Below are 24,199 nucleotides of genomic sequence, written 5' to 3'. Positions count from 1 at the left end.
CAAATAATATTTTAGACTAAGTGTGCTCCACATATTACTGGGTGTTTATGTGAACTTCAAGTTCACTAAGCATCTTGGATGTGAACGGAGCCACAGCAGGGCAGGCAGAGCAGGACTTGACCCTCCCTCCGGGCCCTCCCCAGCCACAGCGCCCTGCAGGGGAGTGTGTGGCAGAGGACCCTGTTTCTTTGTGAGCAGCGGTGAAGTCTTAGCTCTCTCTCCTGTGAGCCTATTTGTCGTGTTTTTTTAAATCTGTCCTTTCTTGCTTCAATTTTATTTTCAAGGTTCAACATTTTGACAGAATTTCATGGCATGCTGTTCTCCCCCCTCCTTTTGAAGGCACACCCATCTGGAGAGGGGACATCACTACACGACAATCCTGAAAAGACTGAACCGGTGTCTGGACACGTCAACCACCCCAGGGGCTTCCGACAGACACCTGCACCCTCTCTGAAGCGGCTGAGCTGGGCCGGCTAGACGTGGGTGCCTGCGCCCAACCACTTACAGTGTCTTTTTCTCAGGTTAAACATGTAACACATCATTTCCAATGTCTTATAAAGTAAGACATTTGTAAAACAGAAATTTGATGACCCTTGTTACTAGACAAGTTGAAGCAGATAACCCAGCCAAGTTCACCCACTAAAATGAAAATCAGTTTTCAATTTCAGTATTTTTTATCCTGAGTCACACTGTGTGAAATACAACACTAACACTATTTCTTCTGAGTTAAACATTCATATATATTTTTAAAAAGTGGGTGAAAGTCACTTAAATACTACAGTCCGGCAAGTATTTATTTAATCCAGCTTGCATTAAGGATACAGGTAAAATGAAAACTACTTCTTGTTAAAAACGAACAAACAAAACACCCCCTAAATTCATACCTTGTCGAGAAAGGTGGGGCGGTCCCCGGAAGAGTCTTTGGAGACTGGTGGGCGGCAGCCAAGGGCTTTGGTGACCACTCCATTGTAGTCGGTCACTCCCAGTCCACGCTTGTCCACGTCCACCTTCTTTTCCAGCAGGGCGCCTGGAGTAAACAGAAGCAGCACTTACACCTAAATGCCCAAGGAGTGTCAGTCAGGAGTGCTGAACACGGATGGGCACCAGCTGGAGCCTCTCAACCCCATGGAAAACAGGGAGGACGTGGTTTCGCTCCTGCGAGCCCCACAGTCTGCGACTGGTCCCTGCCCTCGTCCCTGCTCCGCCCACTCCAATCACACCTGTCCCTGGGCCCCTCAGGGGGCCTGCCCTTCCTCCCCACTGGGATGCACCCCGCTCTTCACACAGCCTTCCCAGGTTGTGCTCCTGCCCTGACCTTCCTGTTTAATATGGCGCCGCTGACCCCTCACAGCCATCGATTTCCACTTCCTGCATCCCCGTGAGCTGCAAGGGCTGTTCCAAATATTAGAGACACAGTATCATGCAAAACAGACAAGGTTTTTGTCCTCATGGGCTCTCGGGCTAGTGAGTGCTTTGGCATGGCCACCTGTGACTTTGTGCTATTTTACACTTCTAACAAGTTACACTGACTCCTTCCACCTCACAGGGACTGTCATTTCTGTCCTGGCAGCTTGTACCGCACATTTCGGCACCTGCACATTAATTACAAAGTTGGTCCTCATCATTCGTGGATTCTGTGCTTGCGAATTCACCGGCTGGCTAAATTTACCTGTAGCCCCAAATCAGTAATCGTGGCACTTTTGTGGGCATCCGTGGACATGTGCAGGGTGGTGAAAAGTCTTCGGTTGCCCAACACACACATTCCGAACTCAGGCCAAACGAGATGTTGTGCTTCCTACTGAGCTCTCCTACAGTAACAAGTGTCCCTTTGTGGTTTATTTAGTGCCACGTTTTTGTGCTTTTTTTTGGTGACTTTGGTGTTTAAAATGGACCCCAAGTGTAGTGCTAATGTACTCTCCTGGGTTCCTGAGTGCAAGAAGGCAGTGTTGTGCCTGACGGAGAAGACACGTTAGGTAAGTGCTGTCCAGGCATGAGTTACGGTGCGGCTGTTCAAGTTCAATGTGAGCGAATCAACAATATGGTGCCTCCAACAAAAGGAAGAGAAAAGTCACCATCTGTATGTAAGGGTGCCCAGAAAGAGCTAAAGTCATATCTACAGTGTGCGATGAAGAACGGCTAACTCTTTGGATGACAAAATGACAACTGATTTTTTTTTTTTTTAAGTAGGCTCCACGCCCAGCACAGAGCCCAACGTGGGGCTTGACCCACAGCCCCCAAGACCTGAGCTGAGAGCAAGAGTTGGATGCTTCATAGAATGAGCCTCCCAGGTGCCCCAAGATGGTGACTGATTTTAAGAAACTGTAGTGGACAGCATTAGTGTGACTGTAGATGGCCAAAGAGATCCATGGTCACATAACCCGGGGTCAGGAAAAAGCTAAATCTTTCCTAATGTTTTACTATAAAAAAAGAAATACAGCATAAGGTTACTTGTGAGAAATATATATATTAAATAAAGTGTCTTTAGATAGAAACACACATAAAGCAAGGTTATGTACAGACTGGTTAACAAAAATGCTGTGGCCAGAGGCTTGCAGGAACCGACCTTGTATTTCCTGGGGTTGGATAACAAGAATCAGCTGCATTTTACATGTGAATATTTAACATCATTATTATTTTATTTATTTATTTTTAGGTGACTAAATCTGATGTATACCATTGTATAAGTTTAAGGTGTATGTGTAACTCCGATACATCTATAAATTGTAATGATGGCTCCTGCAGCAGTACTTAGCGGGTTACCTAATTGTATTACAACGTGACTGTCTGCATTCAGCACACTGTGCACTGGATCTCTGTGGCTTACCTACTGCTTGTTACAATCTGTACCCTGAAACACCACCAGGCCCCACTCCCTGGTAACCACCACTTGCTGCCTGTGCTCTACAGGCTGAACTTTGATAGATGCCACATATACGGGAGATCGTGAAGTACTTGTTTTTGTCTGACTTCGCTCACTCAGCATCACGTGCTTAAGGTCTGTCCATGTTGGTGCAGATGGCAGGAGAGCCTCCTTTCTCTCAGCCCAGTAACACTCCACTGTGTACATGAACCGCATCTTTTTCAGCCATTCATCCGTTGATAGGCGTCTGGGTTGTTTCCATACCTTGGCTCTTGTGAATAATGCTGTGATAAACATGAAGTACAGATATCCTGTCAACATCCCAGTTTCATCCTTTGCGTATAGACCCAGAACTGGAACTGCTGGACAGTGAGTCTACTTCTCATTTTTTGAGGAACTTCCATATGGTTTTCCATACCAGTCGGACAATCTCCACTCCCACCGACAGTGTACAAGGGTTCCCTTTTCACCACGTCCTGGCCAGCACCTGTGTCCTTGTCTTCTTGATGAAAGCCCTTCTGACAGGAGTGAGATGAGATCTCACTGTGGTTTTGATTTGCATTTCCCTGATGATGAGGGATGCTTAGCACCTTTTCATGTTTCTCCTGGCCTTCTGATCTCCTCTTTGCAGAAATGTCTATTTAGTTATTCTACCCGTTTTAAAAATCAGATACCTTTCCATTCGTTTGTATCTCCTTCAATTTCTTTCGGCAAAGTCCTGCAGTTTTCACTGTGCAGATCAGTTCTTCCTTGGTTAAATTTATTCCTAAGTATTTTATTGTTTTTAATGCTATTGTGAATGAGATGGTTTTATGTCTTTCAGATGCTTCACCATTACTGTAAAGGAATGCAACTGATTTCTGGATGTTGATTTTGTATCCTGCCACTTTGCTGAAATTGTTAATTCCAAGTTTTTTGACTGATTCTTTGGAATTTTCTATATATAGGATCATATTATCAGCAAATAACAGGAATTTGACTCTTTCCTTTCCAACATGGATGCCTTTTTTCTTTTTCTTTGTCCTGTCTAACTGCCCTGGCTACGACTTCTGGTACTATATTGAACAGGAGTGGTGAGAATGGGCATCCTTGCCTTGTTCGTGGTCTTAGGGGAAACACTTTCAATTCCTTTCCACTGAGTATAATGTTAGCTATGGGTTTTTTGTGTATGGCCTTTATTATGTTGAAGTACGTTCCTTCTATACCCAATCTGCTAAGGGTCGTTTTCTGTTTTTTGTTGTCGTCGGTTTCTTAATTGTGAAAGGATGCTATATTTTGTCAAATATTTCTTCTGTATCTACTAAGATGATCGCATGGTTTTTATCTTTCATTTTATTGATGTGATGTGTTACATTTATTGATTTGTGTATGTTGAAGCAGCCTTGCATCCCAGGCATAAATCCCACTGTCATGGAATACAATCGTACTCATGTGTTGTTGAATTCAGTTTGCTAATATTTTGTTGAGAATTTCTGCATCCACATTCATCAGGGATATTGGTCAGTAGTTTTCCTATGGTATCCTCATTTGGTTTTGGTATCAAAGTAATGCTGGCCTCGTAGAATGAGTCTGGAAGTGTCCCCTTCATTATATTCTGGAAGACTTTGAGAAGGACTGATGTTAATTCTTCTTTAGTATATGGTAGAATTTCTGCCAGTGAGTCATCTGGTCCTAGAGTTTTCTGTGTTTTGATTTATTGACTTAATCTCTCTTTTTTTAAAAAAACTTTATTTATTTATTTAAGAGAGAGAGAGAGAGAGCACAAGCAGGGGGAGCGGCAGAGGGACAGGGAGAAGCAGGCTCCCTGCTAAGCAGGGAGCCCAATGTGGGGCTTGATCCCAGGTCCCTGGGCTCATGACCTGAGCCAAAGGCAGACACTTAACAGACTGAGCCACCCAGGCACCCCAAAACTAAGGTTAGTTTGATGGCCTATCAAGATCTATTCTGGAGGGGCACTGACTTTGAGCCCCACGTTCGGTGTTGAGATTACTTAAAAATAAAACCTTAAAAAAAAGGGGGAATCTATCCTGAAGAATGTTCCATGTGTGCTTGAAAAATATGGTTTTTTATACTTCTGTTGGATGGAATGATCTGTGTATGTCTTTTAAGTCTACTTGCTTTAAAGTGTGGTTCAATTCCATTTTTCCTTACTGATTTCCAGTCTGGATGATCTATCCATCCTCTCCAATTACTATAATATCTATTTCTCCCTTATGATCTGTTATTAATTACTTAATGGATATATTTTTACAACTATTACATCTTCTTGATGCATTGACCCCTTTCGTCATATAATCACCTTCTTTGACTCTTGCTACCCATTTTGGCTTCAAGTCTATTTTGTCTGACATCAAGTATGGCTATGCTTGCCTTCTTTTTGTTTGCTTGGAATATCATTTTCCATCCTTTTAACATGAGCCCGCGTGTGTCTTAGAACTGAAATGAGTCTCTGGTAGGCAGCACAGAGTTGGGACTCGCGGCTTTAATCCATCCAGTCACTCTGTGCCTTCTGATCGGTGAGTTCAGTGCATTGACATTAAGAGAGATTACTGACAGGGTGCCTGGGTGATGCAGTGGGTTAAGTGTATGACTCTTGATTTTGGCTCAGGTTGTGATCTTGGGGTCGTGGTATCGAGCCCCACATCAGGATCCGTGCTGGGCATGGAGCCTGCCTAAGATTCCCTCTTTCCCTCTCTCTCTGCCCCTTCTGCTCGTGCTTGCTCTTTCTCTAAAATAAATAAATAAGTCTTAAAAAAAAAAAAAGAGAGAGAGAGATTACTGACATATAAGGACTTACTGCTGCCCTTTTATCTTTTGCCTTCTGGTTATTCTGTCTCTCCACTGTTTTTCCTTCTGTCCCTGTGTAACCTTTGTACGCTCGTGGTTTTCCACTTTCTGTCTCCCCTTTTTGTGTTCTGTATCTCTGTTCTGGATTTTTGCTTCATGGTTACCATGAGGTATACATTAAACGTCTCATAGATAGAACAGTCCTTTTCCTGCTGACAGGAATTTCTCTTCGTTGGCTTACAAAAGTTCCATCCTTTTGCTTTTCCCCTTATATTTTTTAATGTCACAAATTATCTCTTTTTGTGCTGAGATTTTGTTACCAGGTTGTAGGAGCCATAGTTATGTTTAATCCTCTTTTCCTTTAACCTTAATGCTGTAGTTAAGAGTTCAATATTACCATTCTAAAACACTGTGAATGTTTTCCAATTCTGACTATTTATGACCTTTAGTTATCACTACTTTTAAAGCCAGCTCCAGAACGAGGACTGCTTATTCTTGAGGTAAATCTCATCTCTCACCCAGGGTAAGTGCTCCGCCAGCATGGAGACATCTCTGGGGACCCCCGAGCAAGCCCATTCTGTGGCCGAGTGTGAAGAATGGGCTCAATCAGTGCCAAATGAAGTCTGGCCTGTGGTCCTAGTGTCTTTCTCTAAGAATGTCACTATGACCTCCCTTCAGACTGGATGGAAAAACCCATCTATTTGTTGAAGTACTAGAAGAAAATGAAAGAAGCACACAGGCCTCCACGTGGGGCTTGGCCATTCATCCCGAGACCACCAATCTCCAGAGACTTGCTGTGCGGTTAGTGCACGTCATGTGGTCACTCCTTTGCTGAAGCCTCCTGTCTACCCAGTACATACTCAACCATTAACCCAAGACTATAATGAAATGCTTCTGGAAATCCAAACGCCACACACTGGTACCTTTTAAAAAAGCGTGCTTTAAGTGTGTATCATAGGACTTACTCATGGCCTGGTCAAGATTCATATTGTTACTCTTCAAGGCCTCTTCAGCTGGCTCTCTCTGTGTAGGAAGACAGAGTTTTAATTAGGATTATGCTTTTATAATAACAAAAAAGCTAGTAAAGAGGTCTATCTCTATTACCTTAGAGAAATGATTACTGTTGACCTAATATTGACTTCATAGTAACCTATATTACTAGGTTTTGGAACTGGAAATACTTCTCTTCGTTGTTGAGGCTAGAGGCAAAGGTCTTCTAAGTAAAAGGCACTTAGAGTAAGAACATGGATTGAATTGACTTTCAAAGAATTTGTATGTAACACTTTAAAAACAAAATGTACAGTGCCCATGGAATCTTGTCATTGATTCAGTGCAAGGAGCAACCACTCAGCAAAGGTAAACTCTCCACCAGGACAGTTTCGGAAAGTTCCTGCAGGAGTTAGAGCACAGAGCTCCACTCTCTACTTCACGGACTCTGGGATTGCTTCCAACTACTTTTCACCAAGAAGCAGATTCTTGGTGACACAAAACAAGTGGATTCATTTTGTTAATCATCCCTATGATGGGACCAGATGTGTGTCAGCGTGTGCAGGCACCACAGTGGAAACGGGGACTCCTCGGCAGGCCTCCAGGGTCCCACCCGTCCTCTCATACGGGAAGAGGCTGGGCCACCTCTGGGTCTGGGCCTGCTATGAAGTGTACAGTTTCTAGACTGGGCCATTCTGGACTCATTCTTTAAGGAACCACAGTAATCCAAAGATAAATATTCGCTTGAGTAATGATCTGGAAAGAAGACCTTTGAAGGGAAGACATAACAGATGCAGGTGATATCCACACTATCTGAACCCCTGCATTCGATCTCAGGAACTGAACACATCATGACACATTTTCGTGAACTCTCCCCACCCAGGACCTGAGACTCAGGAACTCAATAGGCTTGGTGAGGATTCTTTTTCTGGACACAGAGCTTTAGTACTTTATACCAAGTTTTCTCTTGTCATCTGTCAATCTACTGCATGATCTTATGAAAATTCACTTTTAATTATAAATTAAAGAAAGTATAAAACTGTATAATCCAATGAAAAGAACAATCACACAACATGTTTTATTCCAGGAAAAGGCTCTCACACCTTACTTGACAGAAACGGTGTGGATCCTTGCTGTAGTTGAAAGCAATGATCCCTAAACAGAAGTGCTCCTGTGAAAGGGGAATTTACAAGTTAGGTTGTATGAACACTCTCCTCCCTCAAAAGTCTTCCTTCCTTGTTATGCATGACAAACGCGGGCAGAACACTGTCAGGGCCATGCATGGCAACACACACAGAGGGGAGCGATAAAGTAAGACACCAGTCACCGGGAAGCCCATGTCTGTGAGTTGTTTCATCAGCCGGCTCATGATCCAGGCCTCGTCCTGCTTGCCAGACGTTTTCATGCCCTAAAATGAAGTATGGGTCACGTTTTAATGCATTTTTTCCCTAGAAACGGGAGATGCCTAAAATTCCCAGTGATTTAAAAGTTAAATCTTCCCGTATTCATGTTGAACGATGCTGTGCGCCAGAAAGTCCCTCTGTTTCATGGCTAGTACTATGGAACGCTTTAGCGTGCATTTGCAAGTTGGCGTGTGTATAATTTATGGACTTTATTTTTTTTTTAAGATTTTATTTATCTATTTGAGAGACAGAGATAGCGAGAGAGAGAGAGCATGAGCGGGGGGGAGAGGAAGAAGTAGGCTCCCCACTGAGCAGGGAGTCCGACGTGGGACTTGATCCCAGGACTCTGGGATCATGACCCAAGCCGAAGGCAGGAGCTTACCCGATTGAGCCACACAGGCATCCCTAATTTATAGACTTTAAAAAAGCAAGAGAATTGGGGCGCCTAGGTGGCTTGGTCAGTTAAGCACCTGCCTTCGGCTCAGGTCATGATCCTAGGGTCCTCGGACTGAGTTCCACATAGGCTCCCTACTCAGCAGGGAGTCTGCTTCTCCCTCTGCCCCTCTCCCTACTCATGCTTGCATGCTCTTTCTCGTGTGCTCTCTCTCTCTGAAATAAATACAATCTTAAAAAAAAAAAAAAGCAAGAGAATTATTTGTCTTCCCCAGAGAATTTAGTTCATCAGAAATACGAGCCACTTCCATTATCAGATAATCATGTAAGCGCTCCTCTGAACATGGCCCTATGCTAATACTATGTGAAGTTTACAAAAAATTTTACGTTTTCTACCCTTTTATTGGCTTTACTGTAGAAGATGACAAAATGCAGGGGGGTTTGTTCCAAGAGAATGAAAAGGCAGCAAGATGAAAGGAATAACAAGCCTGTTAATTTCACTGACTTTTCACTGCTTGCAGCCTTTAGGGTAGAGAAGTAAATGGGCAAACGTCAGCGAGGAACAACACGGCGAGAAAAGGAGAGAGCAAGCACAAGGCAGAGGAGGGGCGCGCAGGGCAGCACAGAAGGGCCGAGTGGGGATGTGAACCATTTTCCCAGTAATTTCCCTCCTATTCTCACAACCACAAAGATTCCAACCATGCATTAATATAGTAGGAAAAACATCCTCCTCCAAAATTATTCTTCACAGTGCTTTTCAGAGTTGAGCCCGCTGCTAACTACAGAATGAAGCATGGGGGCGACACTAAAATAGCAGGCGCTCTTTCCTCGAGCAAGCAGCTTATTTAGAGGCTACGGGATCACTGTGTGCTGCCGGGGCCAGACTGCCAAGAGGACACAATGTTTTAATTTACCAATTTGGGATTTCTGGTCCCATCATTAATTGGATTATCTGCCAGCCCAATTGTAAAGACTCCTTTCTGATGTCTATAATCACTTCTACTCCTAATGAAGAGAGCCCCACGTGGTTTTAGTTTCTTCGTTCTGCATACTGCTAATTGAATGCTTTGTAAAATTAATTTTCTTTGAACAGATAATACCTTAAATCATAGGATTTGAAAGTAGAAAAAGGGTACACACCAAAGCATCTTCTTCCCACCCCCTCCTCCATCCGCTTAGTTCTTGCTCTCCCCAAGAGGAATCCCCCTTCGCACACGTGCACACATGCACCCTCTTCTCTTCCCTGCCCCCAAATGAGGGTGTGTACTGCACACATTTTTCTGTACCTTGCCTTTTCATTTAACAATATACTTTGGTGATCTTTTCATATGAATATATATAAAATTTCTGTTTAAGAATCTGTTTGGCTCTCCCCAGTGCGGACATGGTGGAATCTAACTAGTCCCCCCACAGATGTATACTTCAATCATCCTTTTGACTACAAACATGCTGCCACAGCCAGCCGGGTACAGACGCCACCCGCCGCACCCGAGACAAGCGGCAGTGCCACGCCCACGTGCCGACGCATCTGCAGTTAGGACAGAGGACGCCAAGCTGCCCTCCGCGCGGCTTGCACTGGTTTACGGTCTGACCGGCCGCGGCCAGGGCGCTGGTTTTCTCAGCTTCGTCAACACGGCCTGTTTATGAGACGTGCGTTTCCGTGGGTCTGAGAGATGAAAACTGGATCTTCAGTGTTGTTTTGTTTGTTTTTTTAAAAGATTTTATTTATTTATTTGACAGAGAGCGTGGGGGGAGAGGAGGACAGCAGAAGGAGAGGGACAAGCAGACCCCGCGCTGAGCCCAGAGTCCGACGTGGGGCTGGATCCCATGACCCTGAGATTGTGCCCAAACTGAAATCAAGAATTAAACCCAGGTGCCCCTCGAAGTGTTGTATTAAACTGAACTCTCTTTCCCTAACAGGCTGAACACCCCTTCACATGTGTAAGAGCTGTCTGCATTCTTTCTCCAGGGACCATCTATTTGTATTCTTTGCACCTTTTTCTAGTGGGTTACTAACTGATTTTTTAAAAAATCAGTTTCTAGGACCTTTCTTTATATATTCGGGAGATCAGCCCTCTCCGTTCTAGGACACAAATATTTTTTTCCAGCTTGTTGTCTTTTGCCTTTTTGGTATTTTCTGTCAGCACAGTTTTCATGTGTATCTACTGAAGTTTGCAAGTCTTTCATTTGATGGCTTTTAGATTTTGGTCCTAGCTAGGAAAGGTCATTCCCACTCAAGACTGTTTCTAAAATTCTTTCCCATTTTTATATTTTTATTTATCATACTTAAATTTGTGATCTACTTGGATTTTATCTTGGTGCATGTATGAGCTGTGGATCTCACTTAATTTTTTCCAGACAGCCGCCCATTTGCTGCAAGACGACTTAATGGTCTACCTCAGAAGTTTCAGACTTAACTGAGGACCAACCCCATTACCCTCTCTTAAAGACTGAGGAGTCTAAAGAAATTCTGGTTATATGGGTTGTATTTATCAGTGTTTATTGTATTAGAAATTAAAACTAACAGATTTAAAAAATATTTATTAATTTGTTTAAAAATCACAACAACAAGGGCGCCTGGGTGGCTCAGATGGTGAAGCGTCTGCCTTCGGCTCAGGGCGTGATCCCAGGGTGCTGGGACTGAGCCCCACGTCAGGCTCCTGCCTAAGTGGAGGGTCTGCTTCCCCCCTCCCTCTGCCTCTTCCCCTGCTCATGCTCTTTCTCCCTGTATCTCAGTCTTGAACGAATAAATAAAATCTTTAAAAAATAAATAAAAATCACGATAACAAGCCTATTTTATGTTAACACCAATAACATTTTTTTAACGGAAAATTATGTTTTTTAAAACAAGAACTTTCAGTGAGAAGAGTGGCACTGTTGTACATGCTCGCGAATCTCTTTACTGTCTGGCTTCTTAGAAGCAGCTGGAGTCTCACGTCCGTCTCTGCCTTTGCTTTGTTGTGATAGTAAAGCCATGTAGTCTCTGGAAAACTCCAGCCTATGCTCAGGCGAGACCCCTGACAAAATATCGGGGTCTTCCAGAAGTACCCAGAGCACTTAGAGGACTCCTGGTCTACCCATCACCATTAACTGGAGATACCACCTCCACCCTGAATGTGTTTTTAAGTACCACTGCTTTTTAGAGTTTCTTTTCTTTAGTGCTGCACACACCTTTGGGAGTCCTTTTTTGGGGGCGTTCCCCCAGGAGCTGCAGGAGGAGGTGCTTTCTTGGGAAGCAGCATTGTTCCACATGCCTCCTTCTTCGTCTTCCCACTGACTGGTACCGAGGTTCATGTCGTCCCCACCACTGCCCCAGCCTTCTTGCATAGATTTTGAAGCTAGAAAGAGAGCAAACATGAAGTTACCAAACTCACCTTCCTACAGTAGATGCTATATTATAACATCATTTAGGGGAGGTGGCACAAGGGTATTGTCACCTACCTTCCTACTACTTTGTCTCTCCGAGGCCTAAGAACTGAATTTCTTGAGCTACTTATGGAATATATATGCAAATGTGTATTTATTTTTTCTTCAAACTCCAGCGATATGTGGTCTGTGCTGTTACAAACTCCCTTAACCGGCTAGAGGTGATTTTGAAGCATGGACTTTCTAACAATAAATCCTGGGGGCTACAGGAGAAGGTGGCAATGTTTGCATGGTATGAAATGGTTGGTAAAATGCAGAATCCTGAAAAACATTACTGTCCTCCACGTGGTTTTTGATCACCATTTGATCCAAACCTGCAGCAGTATGCGGACTAGCGCTCCTCCAATGTGACCAACCACGAGTCACCTGGGGATCACGAGAAACGCACAGGTCTGTAGTTGGGCGTGACAGTCTGTTTCTGACAAGCTCCCAGGAGATACTCCCAGAATAATAGGATGGAGACAGCTGAGGCCATGGGCAGATGGAGCCACAAGCTGACTACTGGGTTTTGATTTCAGGATATTATTTTTCTACTTTTTGAAGATATAAAGTGATTTTGGGTATAAAAGTTACCCCAAATTTTCACTTCCTGGGAGAAGGTGAAGGTCAAAGATAAAGTGATAGTATAGTTAGCTGGAGTCTATAAAACTATGAATATGTGATGCTTTTTCAAGGCAGACCCATATATAATAGTGCCTCTTAAGTTCAAATTATAAAAACAAATATACCCTCTCAAGATGGCATGTGAATCTAAGTACCTCCTTACCCTTTAGATTTGCAACAAGAAAGTATATGAATGGAATAAATAATCCAGCAGAACGGCAGATATACAGAACACACTATGCAGTGTTTGCAAAGTAACAAACACAAAAATTAATGCAAAATGCAATAGCAAAAATATAAACCGAATCAAGTTGCATTTTAAGATCTAAGACATTTAATGCTGTCCAAAGAAAATATGAAGCTTTTGCAGCCATGTGAACAACTAATCTTATTATTAGACTTAAATCACAATCTTAGGTTCATGCTAATGTCCTAAGTAATAACATTGCCAAATTCCCGTATGTCACAGAGTTCCACTCGACGAATGCAATGCGGACATCTGTGAGAACGGACATTTCACAGGTGCACTTATTACACTTCCAGAGAACGGGAGGACAATGTAACCCAATTTTTGTTTCCTTTTCTTTAAAAAAAAAAAAAAAAAGAACAAGAAAAGAAAAATCAAAAAAGATAAAAGAAAAGCAGCAGCGTCAGCCTGGAGCACCTGAAGTGGAATTGTGTTTACAAGACACAAGCGAGGCCGAAGTACTTCACCGCTGTGAAGTGCTGTAGGTCCCAGAAAGGAACAACGGTGTGCTTTCTTTCACCCAGCTGCTCGGCGAGCAGCGAGCGGAGGCCGTGTGAGACGGCAGGCCCGAGGATGCCGCTGTGGTGCGGGTGCTACACCCGGTATCTGGCACGCGTGGTGTGGCTCGGATTCTGGTAACTAATTTTTTTTTTTTTTTTAAAGGAGAGACTGGGCTTCTGTTAAGAGCTCCTCTGTGTCCATGTACCAGACGTGGCAAATACGTTAAAATACAAATAAAATGAGGAAAGTGTCCTAAACCTTGAATTCTTAAAATTCAACGGAAAGTATCCCTCTCAAGAAAATAACCTGACCCACTTCTCAAGTGCCGAGTCGGGCTTACCTGGTTTGCACAGGGCTGGGGCGGCGGCGGGGGCGCTGGCTCTCCCGAATGTCACCGGCGGCTCTGCGGGCTGGTCCCCCCATCCGCTGCCACTGCTGGGCGGCTTGCCCCACGCTGCAGTGCCGTTGTCAACCAGGGCGGAGGGGGAGGACGGCTCTCCCCAGGAGCTCTCAGCCTTTGAGTGGACGTTAGGCATCTCTCCCCAGCCCGCTGAGACTGAAGAGGGCACCGACCGAGAGAGAACATAGTAAGAGTGAAACAGAGAAGTAGAAATGGTCGTTTCAAGTTCAAAATAATTTCGAGATGATCTGTCTTTAGGATGGCTTTGGGGTAAAGTAGAAAGGAGACAGTATCACATCTAATTAGATTTGTTTAGCTTTTTCAATTCCCAGTGTTTTCACTCCTGACAGCCACCTGCTTAAAACTGAGAGCCCCTTAAATATTGAAGATTATTGAACTCACAGTATCTGCATAACAGGGTTTAAAAGAATAGTTTTACTCATATTTAAGAAGTGGCTTTTACACTTCTAGTATTACATGTAACCTAGAAGAAATTTTATAAGAAAAATTTATAAGTTGCAAATATATACTGAAAATCATTCTAGCTTATCTTTGACCAACCATCAAAGACACAGATCTGGGCAAAGACATGAGAAGACAGCAGATGAAACACGTAAAGGAAAGCAGAGATAGGAAATCCAGAATGTTCTCAGGGAGCACTTGGTGAACTGAGAAGGAGCGGAGGGAGGCATTTGTCTTAAAGGACAGGAAGAGACTGGAAGATTGGGCAGGCAGACTGCAAGGGTCCCGGGAACACTTCCTTCCCTTGTCTGCCCAGTGCTGTGGCCAGAGCACCCTGACCCGGGGGCTGGCACCTGACGAGGGTGCGCAATGGAGGCCGGAAGGTCGTGGCATTGCTCTCGACAAACACAGGAGAGGTCATGCGGCCAGGCAAATTAAGAAGCATCTCGCCAGTATCTTTAAATCTCAGCAAGAGAAACGTTTTATGTTACATACGTAAATTTCATTTTCCCAATCAATCCATACTTCACCATGCTTCTGCCTATAAGGTTACTCGACACTACTGTTAACTCCATTGATAGCTCTCATCAGTTGTAGTTTTCATATGGATACAGTTTCTCAGAGATGGAAATGTGAACATTTTAAATACTAACTAAAGAATAGAGAGCATACAATACAAACAGTTAACCATAAATTTTAAATAATTTGGTCGCAACATGGATATTACCATCAATTATGAAATGTATTACTTTTTGGACTGAAAATAGTATGGAATCAGCTCCCTTGATGCACTTTATTCTAATAAAATGCAGTAATATTGATTAATGACAAAAGACCATGCAACCTATGAATCATTTTAAACTACAAGCTCCATGCTGAGCAATATATTATGTTAATTACTGCCAATAACAGGAAAGTTAGCCCTAATCTGTTACTGTCAGCAATCGCTAACTATAATATTCCTTATAATTACACAGAAAACAATAATGTATATTGGGAGAAGTAGTTTTATAAATTTAAGGGACAAAATTAAATCAGGAAAATTAACATAGCTGACAAAATTATGGATGTTTTAGGAAGATAAACTAATTTAGGTGTTGTTAATGGTCAATCAGCTGTAAAAATACTGATTTATTTTAAGTAATTAAATAACACACTCACTTAAAATTTGTCATCCTTATACGTATATTCCATCTTCTTGAAAGGCAATACTACAAATGATCTAAGTAAGTCAAAACTAAGAATAAATATTAAGACTATGGTAATTATAGTTAATCGATTTTTATAAAAAGTTCTCAATTCCCATTAAAGCAATGGAAATGTCTACAGAGTATGTCTGTACATAAGGCAAATGATCTGCAAGCAGCATGTTTCAAAATCTTACAAATGGAAGAACAATTGTTTACCCCCAAATCAAGAGAACAATATTTCTCTCTCTTTTTTTGGTGGTGAAACAAGAAAGGAATTTATTTCAGTGATGCCAACACCAGGAAGACAGAGGACTAGCGTCTCAAAGACTATCTCCCTGACAACATTTCCATTTTAAGATATCTCTGGAAAGAATATAATTTACCGAGAATGCCGAACACACACACATCAGAACACATGCACCGTGGGACACTCGAAAGGCCCTAGAAGAAGAGATGCTACAACCCTGAGGCACACCAGCTAATTCTGATTCAAAGCAAATACTTCTCATGGATAGAAAATAATTTAAAATGCATACCACTAAAATAATCTCCATTGTTTGATGTTTATTGCTGGCGTGAATTTTGATAAGATGTTTGTTAATTTTATAGAGGTTCTTTTAAAGATGGGCTTAATGAGGCAGAAAAAAACTTCTATCTTACATTTAAAACAGTGATATTAACATTTTAAAAATGGTCCTTCAAATGCTTTTGAGAAAATGTTTCTGTGGCTTGGGGTCCAGGAATTCTTATCTCCCTTCTCCAACTGAACAAACAGTATAAGGACTAAAATAACAATAACAATGAAATGCCACTAGGATATGTAGTTTTCATTCAATTTTAAATACACTTTATCTATCAGAACAGAGAAAACCAAGTACCTCTGTGGCAAACACCCAGAAGATCAGTCTAAAAACATACACACACAGTTCTAAGGCCAGGAAACAGAACTGACGTCTAGAGGCTCCACCTGGCCAATGATCCCCATCTTCAACATCCAGTCAAGCCCATGGATGGAGCTCTTTCCTTTATGAAATAAGAAATCAATTCTAGCTTGTTCCATGGACACTACCTGTACAGTTTTGTAAGTGTGACTGGCAGTCCTTGCTGGGAAGAAAGCTTCGGTCACACAATGGCCAATCATAACTGAGTGCAGAAAAGAGCAAAAGCCCGACACCGCACAGATGAGGCATCTGAGTGCCGGCTGTGTGCCTGGCATTTTACGTACTGACTCAAATATTAATGGGATGGGATTTTGTTCACACCAATGGCCTTTATGCCTAATGTACACTTACTATCATGCTTGGCTGGCTACTGGCTTTGGAGGAACAGAGCAGAGCTGGGAGCTGCAGCAGTAATTACTTTTTCATATCCGAAATCAAGAGAGCTATTTATGTGGTGACACTTTACACAGAGGAGTTTTTCTCAGTCAGATGGTCAAGTATCCTACTCTTCAGAATGCCTTGTTTCATGAGCACGTATTTGAAGATTCTCTTCCAAACTCAGGGAACTCTACAGGAAGGTTACAGCTAAGGTCCTTTTTCAAAAGCAGGCCCTGTGGCCTCGAGCTACACAGCAACTGCTCAGAAGAGCGGCTTTTGCCTGTCTCACGGGGTCATCACAGAGGGCTGGTATTAGAAACAACACATTTTTTTAGTTTTTATTTGAGTGCACTAATAGAGATTTTAAAGGTGCCCTTTCTTATTGATATATGGGGGAGCCAAACTGTATTTTTAATGGTCTCACTTACTCATTCTGAACTGAAGGTTCCTACAGCAAAAACCTCCATGTATATCCCCAGGACACGCATGATAACTGTCTCCTCTCACCTCTCCAGCAGGACACTTACGATGCCCTGGTTCTCTTTCCTCTCCAGCCCCACTCACACCACGTCCCCCCAAACACAGGAAAGTAAAAATACCCTAACCAAACACAACCTCCTCCCCCCCAAATCCATATCCACAAAAGCACGCTGCTCAGATCACTCCTCTTAGTAACTACTGTGTGGTGCTTAAAATAGAATTACTCTGGCTGCAGAGGCCCAGGAGATCTATTTCTGAAGTCGCAGTGTGAGAACAGTTGAGCTCTTGGCAGCATCTTGCTGATTCACTCTGTTTGCAGGTGACTCCATTTTTTGGTATTTTTATACCAAAAAATCATAAAGGAGCAGGGAACTGCTAGACATTAAGTCTTACAGGAAGGACAATGTTCTACAGCTTCTGCTCTTAAGGAGACTTGGAGAAACAACATACGTGTTGTATCAACCTAGGTACAGGGTTCCTAAATCCAGTGTCTTCCAAGTTTTAGTTCACCAGTTGGGTGCTATGCCTCTTCTGTGATTAACTTACACAATCTCTGCCTTTGGTCACCATATCTGAGCCAGAAAACTAAGTGGTAAAGCACACACAGTACCAGTGGATTAAGCAGCTGAAGGCAAAGTGAAGTTGACCTGTGGCTGGAGCCTTCTCTAACCTGCACAGGACAACCACAGGGCTCACCTTGGTGCTGCTGCAATGCCCAGTGAAGGCGAGCCACACCTGAGAAGCCGGGGGACTAGGCAGTGAAACGGATAAAACAGTATTACAGAGTGAGGTCAACATTGTCAACATTCGGCGGTACAGTCCCAGTTTACTGACTGGCCTATGGTAGTGATGCTCTCCCTTCCGGTTATTGCTGGAAGACAGCACCCCGGCAGGATTTCGTGTTTATGGCCACACTATGCTGCTGGTCTAGCTTGGATCTAGTCTCTAATGGCCTTCCTATGCGACTCGAAATTAACTGTATGTGTAGTGATCTCTACTCTCCGACCCCCAGTCACTTCCAAAGTATCTATCTCAATGTCTCAGGGAAAGCATCACCGTGAGGTTCTCCCTCAATCTCATTGTTAGATTCAGAGCCTACACGGAGGATCTGTTTTTCATCAAAAGTTGTACTATTAAATATTTACTATTTAGCGTTATCTGGTATCTGCAAACTGACTTTCAAGTGTCAGGGTATTTATTTCTAAGTGCACTAATCAGCTGGTTAGTACTTTCAGGAGCCACTTCCATTCCCTTAGAAACAGAAGTAAATGCTATGCCTGCACTTCCTCACTTCTGGCCACACCTCCGATCACTGTCAAAATAACAGGCTGGTTCTCCAAGACTCGCTAGCTCCTTGCCACATGAGGGTACAAGTCCGCGGGTCCTGTGCGGCTGGCTCACATTCACACGACGTCACCGGGGCAACGTTAGGGAGCAGGTACTGTGTCATGCCATCATACACAACCCGACACCCCATGTTAAGAACGGCCTCGTGGGTCCCTCTCAGGCAGCTTACCATCTCTGACCAAAAGACAGGCACAGGGACATTTCTCTAGACTACAGTGTTCCATCTCCTGAATGGGCTTGAAGCTGGTCCAAATAACCCAGTTTATGAAGCTATACTGTATTTCCTAAATTACTATCAGTTTTCCTCAGGCTTATCAGAAAATGAATTGATACCAGTATAACAAGAATGGGACAAAAATGACTGTCCTATGGCATTTACTTCTATAAAACCAGAAACACACACAAAAAATGTAATTGAGGAAACATATTTTGTAAGACAGAGATCAATACTCTTAGAGAGGAGTTCTGTTTTTTGTTCGTTTAAAGTAGGTTCCACGCCCAGCATGGAGCCCAACGCGGGGCCTGAACTCACGACCCTGAGATCAAGAGGCTTGCTGAGAACAAGAGTCAGATGCTTTTTTTTTTTTTTTAAAGATTTTATTTTATTTATTCGACGGAGATAGAGACAGCCAGCGAGAGAGGGAACACAAGCAGGGGGAGTGGGAGAGGAAGAAGCAGGCTCATTGAGGAGGAGCCTGATGTGGGGGCTCGATCCCGTAACGCCGGGATCACGCCCTGAGCCGAAGGCAGACGCTCAACCGCTGTGCCACCCAGGCGCCCCAAGAGTCAGATGCTTAACCGACTGAGCCACCCAGGTGCCCCCACCGATCAATACTCTTAAGTGGCGATGATCAACGACTTAACACCTGAACTCTGACAAAGGTGCAGATTTGCGTAAAGCCAGCAAGGCCAATAGCAAAATCACAGAATACCTGTCAAAGGACAACTTCACAAAGAGCAGAAACTTCATCAGTTAGTCAGGTGCATGGCCTTGCTGGGAGTGCAGAAACCCAGCAGATTTCTGAAAACCAGTCCGGGCAAGTCTTCAAGCCATGATGAGCTAACCCACAGCCTAGTGGGTGCTGTGACTGCTTCCCTCACTGATCTGGGCTGCCCAGATGTCACCACCCCCATGAGGAGGGCCATGAGCTGACATCTGCACTGCCGAATGGAGAGGACTGAAAGGAACCAGCATGCCGTCATCGCTAGGAGGGAGCTGGCATGATGGCATGACTGTCCTTCTCTCAACTCAAAGAACGGCTCAGTCTGCCAGGCTGGGGAAGTGCCAGGCTTCTATCACCTGTAACCCCCGAGAGCAAGGAGCTCTGTTCTCACTGCACAGAGTGCCTGCTTCAGGCCTGGGGCGTGAACATCACAGGTGACGTGGGGCAGGAAGCACATCTTGGTGTGGGTGCTCAGTGTCCTGGGGGGAAAGGGAAAGGGAAGTGGAGCCATGGGGCAGCAACCCCACCATTACAGCCCCATACCCTCAACTCGGCAGTCTTTGCACGTGGGCTGACTCCATGGGAAACATCTGTCTGACGTTTTTGTGTCTGTTAGGTGGTAAAACCAAGTTCCCAGCTGCTTCCACACTACTGCTCCAACCACAAAGACTGCAAGCATGAGTAAGGCCCGAGGGCTGGAGGGGAGGCAAGGAACATAAACGGTTGCCATAGTAGGATGGACCACATTTCCCTTCTTTTCTGCTCAGTGATAAGATGTGTAATTTGTTAAAAAATCATCTATAAATATTTTTCATATAAAAGGGAATGATTTTGGCCCTTCTAACTAAACAAGAATGCCTTTATCCAGGATAAAGCTCATATTCTTTGTCCACTAAAAATAGGTAAGAGTGGATTCGAAGAGTAACCTATCAAAGAAGGAAGAAATGACTAGCGTGCCGGGGCTCCAGTCTCTGTGGGTGTCACAGCTGTAAGATGGCAGAGATGGCAGCGGGCAAGGTGTGCACCACACATCTGTGACCTCACCACGTGTGCACCCTCCGTGAGCCACTTGACCTGTGTAAGCGTAAGGATTACACGAGAGCATGTGTGAAGATACACTGCGTGTGGTCACCAAGCACCGTCGGGCCACATTCATCCCCAGACCCCAGCGCACGTTTCAGCTGGAACTCTTCCAGAAGCCTACGAGCAGCACGAGGGGCTCAAACCGTGACCTGTGAGGGATAGCACTGGGTGTGAGGATTTCCAGAAGACAGTCTTGGGTAGGTGGGACGTGACAGCTACTTTTAACCATTGATTCTCCTCAGAGTGCTTTGGGCACAGCTTTACTGTAATGCTCATCAGGCCACTAAGCTCTACGTTGCCATTCCTCCCACCAGACGGTGCCACGTCTCAGTGTCCATATCCCTCCACTTTTGGCATCAATTACCTTTCTTCCTTCTCGCTTCCCATCATTCTCATAAGCACCTTATAAAATTCTCAAGGGTTTAGAAATGTTAGTCATGTATTAGTAGAAAAATGGGAGTCACAAATCCCAATACCCTGGGGAGCCAGCCAGGTAACACATACAGGCCCATGGGCCAAGCACAAGAACGCAAGCCCGATGCCCCGTGGCTGCTGCTCTGAGTCTCAGGGGTGAGTCACACCGGGGGGATGGGGAGTGCGGCAAACCAGACAGCACAGGCCTCACTTAAAGTCAGCCACTCCAGCTGACTGCTGCCATCCGAAGCCCATGTGTCACACCTTCCCGGTTTCCAAAAGAAGCCAGGAATCTAGAATTTTATAGAAAAGATTTTCATTAAAAATGTTGATTCACATGACAAGTGTGGGCCAATAAGGCCCATCTGTGGGATGTGGTGCAGTCCATAGACCATCAGGTTTCTGACCTTTGGTTTAGGGACAGAGAAGTGTATGCAGAGGCTATAATAGTCTTGAGCTCCATAAGGGATTCCCAACATGGTGTCTCAGAGAGGTAAAAGTGACTTCACTGCCAAGGAATCTAAGGAGGCTGGGTGGGGGGGGCACGTCCAGCAGGTAGACCAGGGGAGGCTTTGGAGGGCAGTGGTATTTGTACTGAACTCGGAAGGGAGGATAGCCCTCCTTTTGCTCTAGCCGCTCAGTGCTCACAGGGAAGACCAGACAGCTACTCGCATGCTCAGGCTGCCCTACACAGGATGACCATCTCTGCCCCCGACGTCCCCGCCTGGCTTCCTTCTCCACAGCACCCTCACCACCGACACGCTGATACATACTTGCTAACCCACGAAGCCCTGGCCCCCCTTGCTGGACTGCCCCCTACCAGGACAGGAGTTCTGCCTCCTCTGTTCCCTGTTGTCCCCCAAACCAGAAGGCTGCTTGGCACATAGTGGGTCCTAATAAACACACACTGGATAACTGAATGTTCATCTCCTATGCAACGGTGACATCTGGATCCTGAACACTGTCCAGCAGCCTTTCGAGGGCCCCTGGTGAGCCCTCTGCTCTATTTCGCACGTGGGCTAATGCAAACTTCACCTCTGCTTGCACCTCTGCTCCTACCCTCCCCGTCTGTACTCGAGACTGGTGTCCTTGACCAGTCTTTCTCTTTTGGAGAAAAAGAACCCCAGCAGGTGCCTGTCATCCTCCGGCCATAGACACCCTGGCCTCCTTTACAAATTGGGGGAAGCACTCCTCCCGGCTAGATGCAGGGATCCCCTCCCTTTGCATCCATTCTCCCTCTCTATTGGCTCCTTTCTAGCAGTCTTTTTTTCTTTTTTTTAAAGATTTTATTTATTTACTTAGAGAGAGAGAGAAAGAGCAAGTGCGCACAGAGGGAAGTGGGGGGGATGGCAGAAAGAATCCCAAGCAGACTTCACATTGGGCAGGGAGCCTGATGCAGGGCTTGATCTCACGACCCTGAGATTCACGGCCTGAGCTGAATCCAAGAGTCAGACGCTCAACCGACTGAGCCACCCAGGTGCCCCCCTAGCAGTCTTTAAACAGGCTCCAAACTCTACTGTCTTAAGCAAAGTCTCCACCCCTGACCCCGCCCTCTACTTCCTGTCACTCCCCCAGCTCTGGCTGGGGCTGGCTTCTCCATCCACCTCTGCTCCACCTCCATGGGACAGGTGCCCCCTGCTGTGCTCCTGCGGGAGTCAGTGAGCCACCTGCTCCTGGGCCCACTCTCCCCAGCTCTGAAACCTCTCTGCTCACCTTTCTTTGCTTCCACACCCAGTTTCCAAGCCTGGATGCCACCTCTGTCTCCATGGCCCGACACTGTCCCAATCCAGGGCCACCATCACCATCAAGACATTGGCCGAGCCTGGATCCTCCTCTCCAGCTTTGCTTCCCACTGACCCATTCTTAACTTTATGGCTGGGATGATTCTACAAGTCAGTCTGATTGTTCATCTCTGTTTAAAACTTCTCACTGGGGGGCACCTGTGTGGCTCAGTCGGTTGAGCGTCTGACGTGGTTTCAGCTCAGGTCATGATCTCAGGGTTGTGAGATCGAGCCCTGTGTCAGGCTCTGTGCGGAGCCTGCATAAGACTCTCTCTCCCTCTCCCTTTGCCTTTCCCCTCACTGCTCGCACATGCTCTCTCTCAAATAATCAATCAATCTTAGGAAAAAACAACAACAAACCAAAACCAAGAGAACTTCCCACAGGCTTCTCAGTCCTCTGGATCCAACCCAGCTCTTTCAAAGGCCTAAAAGGCCTTGCTTGATCTCTAGCTTCTCTCCGCAAGGCCTTCCAGTTACCCTAACACTTACGCCAACCACTGATCCCTCTCTGAACTTCTTTTTGTTCAGGTACTTGTCTTTCTGTCCACATGGAGGCTTAAAGAGGGCAGAGCTCCTGTCCTCCACGCTGTTATATCTTGAGCCTCTGTGTGCTATGCCCGGCACACAATAGTATTCAATGATTTATTTCGAATGAGTGTATGCCAAATAAAAGGATGAAGGTACCACCTCTAGAAGCATTAATGTAGGTGGGTACAAGAGCCCTGTAGTGGGGCGCCTGGGTGGCTCAGTCGTTAAGCGTCTGCCTTTGGCTCAGGTCATGACCCCAGCGTTCTGGGATTGAGCCCTACATCGGGCTCCCTTCTCAGCGGGAAGCCTGCTTCTCCCTCTCCCACTCCCCCTGCTTGTGTTCCCTCTCTCGCTGTGTCTCTGTCAAATAAAAAATCTTAAAAAAAAAAAAAAAAGAGCCCTGTAATTACTTACTAAACCTTACCAACTATGGGGCTCTGCTGGGTGATCAGAAATCCTGGGATTGAGGAGGTTGGGAGGTAGGAGCCGGGGGAATGGAAGTCAGTAGGCTCCAGTGGGTTTCCGACAGAGCTCTGGTACCAGGGAGTGGGGCTGCACCAATGGTTCGTTATTCATACCTGTTCGAATGATGTCTGATGGTTAGAAGATCTTTTTTTTAACCCACATCTCGGCCCATAGACAGAGGCAACAAGCACTCAGCATCCATTCCACTGTCTTCTACGAGCCTTCCTGTATGTATTACAGAGGCTCAAGGCTAACACACATCACTTGCCAGACTCCCTTGTAGGTCAGATTTTGGATGCAAATTGGGTTCCATATATAAGGTGACTGAATGAGTGACCATGGAAAAAGGACTCTATCCTTAGTCTTGTCTTTATGGCATGTTTATGAAAATTTAGGGATGGTAGAAAGCTGGAAGGAGTAACTAACATGCTGATTACAGAATCAGGGTACAGAAAGATCCCAACAGGCTGGGGGACTGGAATCCAAACCTTGACCAGGGTCCGAGTTCTACACTTGGACTGGCGACTAGCGCACGCGAACAGTCCTGAACGATGAAGGGCTGCACAGTTGTCTTAATGG

General features: G+C 44.9%; 1 protein-coding gene across 3 annotated transcripts in view; it reads right to left on the bottom strand.

Moving 5' to 3' along the window:
- Positions 1-24,199, bottom strand: part of TNRC6C (trinucleotide repeat containing adaptor 6C) — a 100,948-nt gene that overhangs the window by 27,467 nt on the left and 49,282 nt on the right. For all 3 annotated transcript variants that reach the window (XM_002918374.4, XM_019798753.2, XM_034640975.1), the window contains 5 exons: positions 13,548-13,763; positions 11,602-11,768; positions 7,962-8,042; positions 6,613-6,670; positions 885-1,027 (listed from right to left, as the gene is read on the bottom strand). In XM_002918374.4, the coding sequence (XP_002918420.2) occupies positions 885-1,027; positions 6,613-6,670; positions 7,962-8,042; positions 11,602-11,768; positions 13,548-13,763 (665 nt within the window). The remainder of the gene's footprint in view (positions 1-884; positions 1,028-6,612; positions 6,671-7,961; positions 8,043-11,601; positions 11,769-13,547; positions 13,764-24,199) is intronic.

Source organism: Ailuropoda melanoleuca, chromosome 13 (assembly GCF_002007445.2).
Source record: "Ailuropoda melanoleuca isolate Jingjing chromosome 13, ASM200744v2, whole genome shotgun sequence".
Lineage (NCBI taxonomy): Eukaryota > Metazoa > Chordata > Mammalia > Carnivora > Ursidae > Ailuropoda > Ailuropoda melanoleuca.
The sequence above is the reverse complement of the archived record's forward strand: the minus strand, read 5'-3'. Positions and strand labels throughout refer to the sequence as shown.